Source organism: Pituophis catenifer, unplaced genomic scaffold (assembly GCF_029215685.1).
Source record: "Pituophis catenifer annectens isolate HBS135680 unplaced genomic scaffold, rPitCat1.0.hap2 SCAF_38, whole genome shotgun sequence".
NCBI classification, from domain to species: Eukaryota; Metazoa; Chordata; class Lepidosauria; order Squamata; family Colubridae; genus Pituophis; species Pituophis catenifer.
Window position 1 is genome coordinate 26,161 of NW_027256918.1, and position 11,053 is coordinate 37,213.

The 11,053-nt window shown below is 45.5% G+C and overlaps 1 protein-coding gene across 3 annotated transcripts; it reads right to left on the minus strand.

The window, feature by feature from the left end:
* Nucleotides 1-10,431, minus strand: LOC139326298 (transcobalamin-2-like). 3 transcript variants are annotated; one of them, XM_070956461.1, is made up of 10 exons: nt 10,330-10,431; nt 8,726-8,929; nt 7,720-7,897; nt 6,799-6,968; nt 6,047-6,208; nt 5,044-5,219; nt 4,140-4,320; nt 2,851-3,037; nt 1,212-1,333; nt 1-654 (listed from the first exon to the last, which is right to left on the minus strand). In XM_070956461.1, exons 2-10 carry the CDS (start codon nt 8,796-8,798, stop codon nt 593-595), a joined length of 1,311 nt encoding a protein of 436 aa, XP_070812562.1. In that variant the 5' UTR covers nt 8,799-8,929; nt 10,330-10,431; the 3' UTR covers nt 1-592. The 3 variants fall into 3 exon arrangements, with proteins under 3 accessions (XP_070812562.1, XP_070812561.1, XP_070812560.1); XM_070956460.1 differs by having other exon boundaries at nt 6,799-6,965; nt 7,720-7,909; XM_070956459.1 differs by having other exon boundaries at nt 7,720-7,909.
* Nucleotides 10,432-11,053: the final 622 nt, after the last annotated feature.

Genomic DNA, 11,053 nt, shown 5'->3' on the forward strand with positions numbered 1-11,053 from the left:
CGTACTATAAACACTTCTTTTGAGTAACTCCCAGGATAAATCAAACACATTTTCTGTCCCTTTCCTTTTTTATCTCATTCAAATCCACTCATTATTTTTCGGGTATTAACTTGGTTTCTGAGACCACGATTACTAGTTTCGTGCAAGTTTTGCAGCCTCGGGCTCTAACCACTACACCAAATTATCTCCTGGGTGATGTCAAGCTTGATCCACAGGTTTAAGGCCATTTGGGCTCTTGAGCAATTATAAAACCTTTAGCCACAGATTTAGAACCAATTTCTCCTTCTTTGTATTTTCAATTTTAACAAAATTTTACATTTTGTAGGTCATGATTTGTTGTTGTGTTTGTGCTTTCTTTCTTTCTTTCTTTCTTTCTTTCTTTCTTTCTTTCTTTCTTTCTTTCTTTCTTTCTTTCTTTCCATCACTGGACTTTGGACTGAAATCAAAAGAGGCGTTTAAAAAAAAAACAACCAAGATCCTAGTCCTCAAGAGGGGAGGAAAAGAACGTGCTCCAATTCTCCGAGGACAAGTCCGCACGTATGCCCATCGTTTGTGAAGAGACAGCTGGGCCTACCAGCGGTGGGATCCATCTCTACCAAGAAGTCATCTTCAAAATAATATGCTCTTGATCTTGTGGGATGTATTCGGCGATACCTGAGGAGCAGAAATGCAAACACCTCGTTGCTGTTATGAGGAGGAAGGAAACAGGATAATCTGTAGGGTTGCCCCAAATTATATTCCAGCTATCTGAGGATCACCAATTAGCTTGGGGCTAATTGGCCACTCCCTTAGCCTATTTAAGGAAGAACGCCGACTGAAACAATTTGCAGGGAACAACTTCGTTCACTCTCCTTTGTGTCTTGTCTTATCTTTTTTTTTTATTAAAAAGTTTTATCAAAAATACAAACATTTTCTCCCCGCCTCCCTCCCACCCCCTCTTCCTCCCACCCCCTCCCCCTCCCTCTTGTCTTATCTTATCAGCTTCCTGCAAATTGCTTCTGGGCATTCTGCCAACCACAGTAAGCTTTCAGTTATTATTCTTGGAATTCTTGGCGGCTGTTAATGCCGTTGTTGTAAAAAAAAACATGGTTTATTTAGTAAACTAAGGTTTGAACGGACTTCGTGTGTGCTGCGTTCTTTGGGGTCCGTAGCTGGGGCAGAAACAGCACCCCTACAACCGCCCTGCCCCCAACCCAACGTCCAGCCCTCACCTTGGTCCAAACTGCTGTTGGGATGCCGCAGGAGCCTCCAGTACTTCCGTTCGCCTTCTTGAGGCTTCTCCCCCATCACTCCCGTCAGCATGGGGCCGGAGAGGGTTTTCTGGGTCTCATACCTATTTCACGCACCCCCCCCCCCAAAAAAAAAGAGAACCAGCATCTAAGAAAACCGGGCAAAGCATCGTTAGGCTACATCCGAGACAATTTTTTTTTTTTTTTGCAGGAACGAGACGATCCGAATTATGAAGATGCCCAAATTCTCTAGGAATTGGATTATTATTTATTTATTTATTTATTATTCAAATTTCTATACCGCCCTTCTCCTTTCGGACTCAGGGCGGTGAACAGCCAAAATAAAAACATCTATACATAACATCGCAGTTAAAAAATAAAGTTAAAATAATTTATAAATTTGGCCCGTAATTTAAAACTTGTCAATTTAAAATCAATATTAAAATTTTAAAACTAACCCTAAAATCAAGACAGACGAGCTAACTGAAAAAAAATAAGTTTTTAGGGATTAGTTAAATTCATTGATTAATTTTTATTCCGGCTCTGCTCTTCTCCTGATGAGAGAAAAAAGGGGACTCTGGGAATGCTGCTAATCCAAAGTCTGCCCATCAGGTCACCCCAGTTCCGAGGATTTTTGGAATCCGGGACTCTCCAAAAGGATCTGGGCTTCTGGACCTGCCATCTGGCCAAATCAGGAAAGCTGCCTGTTAGCCCTTTGAGGTAGACCAGACTAGGAAACCAACAAGAGTCTATTATTTTATCTACTGGTTGAGTGTTTCGTCTAGTGGTGAAGACGCTAGCCTAGAAACCAGGAGGCTGTGAGTTCTAGTCTCACCTTTGGCGTGAAAGCCAGCTGGGTGACTCTGGGCCCAATCACTACGAGACCGTGAGTTCTAGTCCCGCCTTAGGCATGAAAGTGACTGGGTGACTTTGGGCCAATCACTAGGAGACCGTGAGTTCTAGTCCCGCCTTAGGCATGAAAGTGACTGGGTGACTCTGGGCCAATCACTACGAGACCGTGAGTTCTAGTCCCGCCTTAGGCATGAAAGTGACTGGGTGACTTTGGGCCAATCACTAGGAGACCGTGAGTTCTAGTCCCGCCTTAGGTATGAAAGTGACTGGGTGACTCTGGGCCAATCACTACGAGACCGTGAGTTCTAGTCCCGCCTTAGGCATGAAAGTGACTGGGTGACTTTGGGCCAATCACTAAGAGACCGTGAGTTCTAGTCCCGCCTTAGGCATGCAAGTGACTGGGTGACTTTGGGCCAATCACTAGGAGACCGTGAGTTCTAGTCCCGCCTTAGGCATGCAAGTGACTGGGTGACTCTGGGCCAATCACTACGAGACCGTGAGTTCTAGTCCCGCCTTAGGCATGAAAGTGACTGGGTGACTTTGGGCCAATCACTAGGAGACCGTGAGTTCTAGTCCCGCCTTAGGCACGAAAGCCAGCTAGGTGACTTTGGGCCAACCACCAGGAGACTGTGAGTTCTAGTTCCACCTTTGACCTGAAAGCCAGCTGGGCGACTGGGCCAAACACCCAGGTCCCAAAGCAGCCATCTTCCCACCCCGTCCTCTAGCCAATTCCCCTTGCCCACCCGAAACCTGAGAACGAGGCGCTCACCTCAAAGGCTGCTGAACGTCTTTGGCTGCAGCTTCCAGGACCTCCAGAAGAGACGATCCCCGAGGAACCACCACGACATGCTGGTACAGTAACTGAGAGGCTTTTCTTGCTTCTAGCCGGATAGAAATATTCCGTGTCGGATCGATCCCCTGAGGTTTCGGCAGGGAAAGATCAGGGACTGAACTTTCTGTGAAGAAAAGAAGAAGAAGAAGAAGAATCAGAAACGATTTCCTGGTTAGAACAGTGTGTCCCAACCTTAGGCATTTTAAGATGGGTGGACTTCAACTCCCAGAATTCCCCAGCCAGCTGTTGTGGCCCGCCGGTGGCCAACGGAGCTGGCAGCAGAGTCGGACAGTGAGGAGGCTGGGGAGGAACATGAGCCAGTCCTGGGGGCTGGAGAAAGCTCGGACGAGGGTTTTGCGTTGGAGGCAGAGAGGGAGATAGATGGCAGTGAGGCAGAGGAACAGCTGGAGCCTGTTCCCAGTGTGCGCATGTGCAGAGCTGCCAGAAGACAAGAACAACTCAGAAATCAGGGCCGACTTGGGAGTAAAGCCACACCTTGGAGGAGATTGGCCCCCTCCCCTAGGAAACAAAAGAGGAGCGAACGGGGAGGGGGCTTTTGCAGGAAACAATTCGTTCGTTCCGTGACTCTTGAGAGACTCTGTACCAAGTTTGGCCTTGCCCTGCGTTTGGAAACTCATTACGTGGCAGCTTGCCAAGCGAGATAAGGACTGTGTTGATAAATATTCCTTTGAAAAACTGTTTGGACAGGCCTTGCTGATTGTGAATGAAAGGGATTCAGGGGTGGGCTGCTGGGGGTTCGTAGGGGTTCGGGAGAACTTCTAGCTAAGATTCTGTACAGTTCAGAGAACCCCCAAATCCCACTCCTGGCTGGCCCCGCCCACCCCTCCCCTCCCCTCCCAGGAGTCCCCACATGGCCTGTTTTGGATGCAGGTAAGTGCAGGGTGTGCGCGGAGGCTCAAGGAGAGTGAAAAACAGGCCTACCAGAAGTTCAGGAAGGGCCTCCGGTGCCTGGGGAGGCCGTTTTCGCCCTCCCAGAGGTTCGAGAAAAGCCTCTGAAGCCTAGGGAGGGCAAATCCCCCCTTCCCACTATGGTGCAGGAGGCCGACTAGGCCACGCCCACCATGGCCACACCCACCCAGCAACCAGGTAGAGAACCCCTTGCTAAAATTTTTGAAGGCCACTCCTGGATGCCCTTGTTCTAATCAGTCGCGCTTCCCCTTCAGCCAAAGTCAGCTTCGGTGCCCTCCCTTCTCTCTCTCCCTTACCTGTTTGAGTTTGGCACGTCATGCTGGCAACATCCAGGTAACTCTTGCAATACAAGGCAGGCAGCAGCTGTGACCGGATCAGGTTGTTTTGAAAGTCTCCCTGTTCCAGGCTCTGCCTCAGGGCCTCCATGCCGCTGGAGAACTCCTGTTGGTTCTGCCTCATTCCGACAGCGCTCAAAAACTAACGGAAAACAAATGGCAAAGCTAAACAAGTTCACCCAAGATTAGAGAAGAAAGCGCCCTCTATAGGTCATTAAAGTAAAAGTTCAGTTGTGTCTGACTCTAGGGGGCGGTGTTCAGCCCCGTTTCTTAGTCACGGGAGCCAGCATCGTCCGAAAGACGCTTCTGTGGTCATGTGGCCGGCATGACTATATCAAGGAACGTGGATACCTTCCCAACCCGGTGGTACCTATTTATCTACTCACATTTTGCATGCTTTCGAACTGCTAGGTGGGCAAAAGCTGGGGCAGGAACAAGAGCTCATCGTGTCTTGAACCCAGGGTGTCAGCTTTCCTGCTGATAGGCTCGGTGTCTTTAACAGCTGAGCCATCGCGCCCCCTTATATGTCATTTTTTTGGTAATCCCTCCAATTCCTTGATTCAGGGTGGAATCGGGAGACTAAACGGAGCTGAGCATTTACTGGCCGGATGCCCTTCCTGATGCCTACGCGGGGTTCACAGCAAATATTTTCTCTTTCCACCTTGATAGAGAAACATCTGTTGCTGCCTGGGATTGATCTCTCAACCTTCCGAGCGGGAGGCAAAGCATCTTCACCTCTAGGCTACCACATCGCTCACCCTCTTGTATGCCATTAATCGTGAATAAATGACCTGCACCCCAAAAGAAATCCCCCTACCATCAAGGAAGACAATGCCAGGGACAGGACACCCCACCCTCTCCTCACCTGCACCGCCAGCGGGGTGCTGTAGATGTTCCCATAAACCCCATCTTGAGTCCGAGCTTCCAGGATCTTTGCTTTTGCTCGTTTCACAGCCCTGCTTACGCTGACCTGGAGATTGTGGGGGTATCCGGGGGTTTGTTCCAAGCAGATAAAAGCCAAGCCGGCCATGGCTTCCGTGTCTTGAGTGAAGGAGAGGAAAAGAAGGATGGGGTGAGGTCCCAAGACTGTCAGTTCGGCCCCAGAGGCCCTTCAATGAATCCCACCCAACTGGGAGGAGATGACTACAGAGGAGACACATTGTTGGAACACAAATTGTGAACCAGGGTTAACAGCTCCGGGCATCCCAACAAATCAATCAATCTGTAGCTCATTTAAGAAAACCTTGTTTCTTTCCAGCCACAGCTGGACTCAATTCATTCAGATAGACTTTGACTTACGACCGCAACTGAGCCCAACGTTTCCGTTGTTAACCGAGACAGTGACTTTTGCACCATTTTAACACCTTCCTTGCCACACCCCTCCTTGGAAAAACTTTATAGCTCCCACTGCCTTAAGGAAGTTCAAAACATTCTTAAAAGATCCATCTCATCCTGGGTACCCTTTTTTTTTTTTTTTTTTTTTTGAACTATTACCATCTGGCAGCCGGTACAGGACAAGAAAAACAAGGACAATAGGCTGAAAAACAGCTTCTATCCCAGAGCGGTAACTATATATTGAATTTTACTGTATAGTAGAAGTGCAATATCAGAGGTTTTCAATTCAATTGCATAGAACATGAAGGAGGGGTGTTCTTGTTTTGTTTTATTTTATTTTATGTATAATGTTCACTGAAGATGGCATTTAATTTCATTGTACTGGGTGCAATGACAATAAATTAAACAATGGCTAAGCAAATCGCTGCGGTTGTTAAGCCAGTCACACGGTCCTTAAGTGAGAGAAAATTTGGCCAAAAGGCTAAAAAAAAAAAGCACCTTCACCTGGAAGATTTGGGCCAGGCTGATCTTACCTACAGAGAGTGTCTGGTGGTGATTAAATCTGTCATGGTGTTCAGCCGACAGCAGCTTCCGGATCACCTCCGGATCGGTCCTCTTGTTATGAACGCACAAAGCCAGGATCCCCAAGCTGTACTGGAAATAGTTGGTGATGGGGTAACCTTTCTCCTTGTGCCCTAGGTGTAGAGAAAGATGCTTGCTGAACAATGAAATCCTTCCGTCCTCAACCATTTCGATAGGAGCCAGCCGTGTGTAGCAGCTGCCCAAAAAAGCCAACACAGTTCTAGGCTGCATCAACAGAGGGATAGAATCAAGATCACGTGAATACCACTTTATAAGGCCTTGGTAATAAGGCCACCCTTGGAATATGGGATCCAGTTTTGGTCGCCACGATGTAAAAAAAGATGTGGAGACTCTAGAAAGAGTGCAGAGAAGAGCAACAAAGAGGATTAGGGGACTGGAGGCTAAAACATATGAAGAAGGGTTGCAGGAACCGGGTATGTCTAGTTTAATGAAAAGAAGGACCAGGGGAGACATGAGAGCAGTCTTCCAATATCTCAGGGGCTGCCCCAAAGAAGAGGGAGTCAAGCTATTCTCCAAAGCACCTGAAGGCAGGACAAGAAGCATTTGGCCAGGATTGGGGGCACCAACTTCAAAGTTGGTCGTTTCTAATTTTACGGTCTTGGATGAACACTGTTATCCTTGTGGGAGAAAACCCTCTGAAATAACCGTGATTGGGAATTCTTCGGGCTGACCCCGTTCTCACCGATGTGCTTCATTTCTCTATTCAAGAGAAGCTTCAGCTGAGTCACTGCTCGGTTCCTCTCTGGGGTGTCCATGTTCTGACAAGCAGCCCGCAGAGCGAGGAGGTACAAAGCCAGCTCTCCTGTCCCAGGTTTTTTCCGGTGGCTGGGATCGGAAGGGATCCCGGAGCTGCTAAGACAAGAAACCGGATCATTAAATTCTTTCTCTGTGGGCTGGGAGGGATTCTGCAGGGTTAATATATTAGAGTAGAGTAGAGTAGAGTAGAGTAGAGTAGAGTAGAGTAGAATAGAATAGAATAGAATAGAATAGAATAGAATAGAATAGAATAGAATAGAATAGAATAGAATAGAATGTAAGAAGGAAGGAGAATAAGATAGGATAGGATAGGGTAGGGTAGGGTAGGGTAGAGTAGGGTAGGGTAGAGTAGACTAGAATAGACTAGACTAGACTAGACTAGAATAGAATAGAATAGAATAGAATAGAATAGAATAGAATAGAATAGAATAGAATAGAATAGAATAGAATAGAATAGAATAGAATAGAAGGAAGAGGAAAGAGGATAGGAGAGGAGAGGAGAGGAGAGGAGAGGAGAGGAGAGAAGAGAAGATTAGAGAAGAGAAGAGAAGAGAAGAGAAGAGAAGAGAAGAGAAGAGAAGAGAAGAGGGTAGAAGAGGAGGAAGAGGAGGAAGAGGAAAGAAGGAAGGAGAATAGAGGAGAGGAGAGTAGGGTAGAATGGAATGGAACTTTGTAACTTTGAGCGGTCACTAAACAAACTGCCGTAAGTCGAGAACTCTCTGTAAATAATAAATACGCCCGTGCAGGAATTCTACATTTCCATCAAGAATTTCTAAGGCATTTTTTCTTCTTTGCTTGGAAGAATTTTTCAAGACAAATTTCTGGGTTGTGATTAGGCTGCACCTACCGGCTGCTTTGAGGCTGAAAGACATCCGACAGTCGGTTGAGATACTCCCTTTCCTTCTCCAAATTATGCTGGTTGGAAAGTCGAAGGGCCAAATAGAGGCTGGGGTCTGGCTCCTGGGACCCATCGCCCGCTACCTTTAGGAGCTCCGAATTCAGGGACTGGATGAGCTGGAGGTTTTCTGCAGGGATTTCTTCCAGAGAAAGAAAGAAAGAAAGGAAGAAAGAAAGAAAGAAAGAAAGAAAGAAAGAAAGAAAGAAAGAAAGAAAGAAAGAAAGAAAGAAAGAAAGAAAGAAAAATAGATTAGAGTGGTGCGATGGCCTAGAGGGGGAGCTCTCGCCTCACAATCAGGAGGCTGTGAGTTCAATCCTAGGTAGAGGCAGATATTTCTCTCTCTGGGCACAATGAGAATGTATCTGCTGAACAAAACTCCGTACTAGCGACAGGAAATTGGCTACCAATCAGGACACAGTATGATGCAATACAGCAGTCTTAAAACTATATTGATGGTTTATATATTGCCAACTCAACAAAGTAGGTAATACTCATTTCCTAACAACGAGAATGTGTCCTCTCTCTGTGTGGTTATTTTTGAGGTTATTTTTTTTTTTTGTAAAAGTGTTTTTTTAACAATTCATCATTAATCAATCAGTGTAACATCTGGGTACAAAAAGTTTTGTGTCATCATATTCAACATTTATCATCATTTTCTTAATACATATTTATCTTTCCTCTTACATTTAAATTGAATGCATTACAACATATTTCCCCCATATTCCTTACTTTTACATTGCCTATTGTCTATATTCAGTCTCCAGCCATTGGCCCAAAATTGCCCCCATACGTTGTAATCCTCCGATTCTTCCTTCCCCTTAATTGCTAAGGTTAATCTACTCATTTCTGCACATTCTAATATTTTCTTACTTACCTCTCCCTTCGTAGGAATTTTTTCTGCTTTCCAGTTTTGGCACTTCCTGACAATCTTAATCATAAAGACAAAGAGACTTACGGCACAGCTGGACTGACGTAAACAGGAGGTGGAAGAGGAAAAGGAAGGGAAGTTGGAGCCACGGAAAACCCATCCCGACAGAGACCACGGCAGGAAAATGGCGTGGACTGTCCCAAAAATGCTTTCTCTTCAGGAATCCCAGATCACTGATCGCCGTAAGGACCGATCCGGGTCACGGCATCCTCTCCGGAGCAACGGCTGAATCTTACAAAAGAGAAAAGGACTTTGGCTGAGTCGGAAGAAAAACAGAGACGGGAGAGACTGGAAGGGGACTTTGGCATCCTGTATCACATTTCGATCTCTTGGCTCAGGATGAGGAAGGCCGGTTTATGGAACCGGATGGAGTCGGCGAGAGGCTGCAGTGGGAGACCGGGAGCTTCCCATATCTTCCCATATTTCATCATTTACTGTAAATAGGAGCCAGCCGTGTGCAGCAGCTGCCCAAAAAAGCCAACACAGTTCTAGGCTGCATAAACAGAGGGATTAGAATCAAGATCACGTGAAATGTTAAGACCACTTTATAATGCCTTGGTAAGGCCACACTTGGAATATTGCATCCAGTTTTGGTCGCCACGATGTAAAAAAGATGTGGAGACTCTAGAAAGAGTGCAGAGAAGAGCAACGAAGATGATTAGGGGACTGGAGGCTAAAACATATGAAGAACGGTTGCAGGAACTGGATATGTCTAGTTTAATGAAAAGAAGGACTAGGGGAGACATGATAGCAGTCTTCCAATATCTCAGGGGCTGCCCCAAAGAAGAGGGGGTCAAGCAATTTTTCAAAGCACCACTTCTGGAGGCAAGTTGTTCCACTGATTAATTGTTCTCACTGTCAGGAAATTTCTCCTTAGTTCTAAGTTGCTTCTCTCCTTGATTAGTTTCCACTCATTGCTTCTTGTCCTGCCCTCAGGTGCTTTGGAGAATAGCTTGACTGCCTCTTCTTTGGGGCAGCCCCTGAGATATTGGAGGACTGCTATCATGTCTCCCCTAGTCCTTCTTTTCATTAAACTAGACATACCCAGTTCCTGCAACCGTTCTTCATATGTTTTAGCCTCCAGTCCCTTAATCCTCTTTGTTGCTCTTCTCCGCGCTCTTTCCAGAGTCTCCACATCTTTTTGACATCTTCTTTTGCTGAAAGTTATTCTGCGAGATAATCTTCTCTCTACATGGTTAACCAGAACAGAGTTTATTCAGCAGGCTCTCCCTATAACACCCTCCCTAAGGAGTGATTTTTTTCAGCCCGTCCTTTTCAAATGTGTTTGGCTAGTTTGCAGGTTCGTTGAATCGAGAGACAACCCGACCGGTAGCAAGAGAGAAACTTAAAAACTGAGGCTGTCTCACCCTTCTTTTTCGATCTGCTTCCTCACTGGAGAAAGGCAATGTTGTTTCTCCAGAAATAAGTCCCGACTGAATCCAATGGGGCCGAATTTTGCAATTTTTTTTAAAAAAAGACAGGCAGATTGATAACACAGCCGTTTTCAGATCTGGCTCTTTTCATGCTTCTTGGGGAAATCTCCCCCTCTAGCCTCACAATGCCTGAAGGTCACCAGGTTGGGTAAAACTTCAATGTTTTGAATGACCAGGGGCTTCCTTCATGCCTCTTACCTTTAATTGTACTGGCTGTTTATTTTATTCTAGTGGGGTCTTCTTTCGAATTCTCATGAGGAGCCAGAAACTGAGTTGTGGGAGATTCACTTTTCCCACGATTTCTTGTTTATCCTTTGTCATACGATCTCTGCTTTCCCCTCCCAGCTGCTGAAGTCAGCTGTTTTTTTGTTTTTGCAGGAAGTGGCTTTAAACAAAAAAAGAAAGTTGAGAGACCAGAGCAGAGATCTGGAAGGCGGGGCAGAGGACAAGTGTGTAGGACAAGTTGTGTTAGACCGAGAAAAAAAATATATCCTCTAATAATAATCTGAAACAGATAACAGCATTGAAATAAATCGAGGATAGTTAAGATTTCTTATCAGGGAAGGAACGAAAGCTGCAGGCATAGAAGGATCTGTGCCTACAGTATTGGGATTCCTTTTTTTAAAGCTAGAATCTCAATTGCCACTGAACCAAAGTCACTTTTAAAATAGGGTTTTGTTTGTTTGTTTTTAACAAAGGGTTTTGTGATGATGTCCATTACAACTCCTGAATGTGATTAAATGATCAAGTCAGAGTGTAGCTTTAATGTTGGGAAACACATTGTGGATACATTTGTGAGACCAGTTTTTTTTTAAAAAAAACAAGTTTTATTTAATTTTTCTTTTACATACATATTTTATGAAGAGAATGTTGACCAGGTCATATCTTATGCATCTTATAACATAGTTATATATTGAATTTT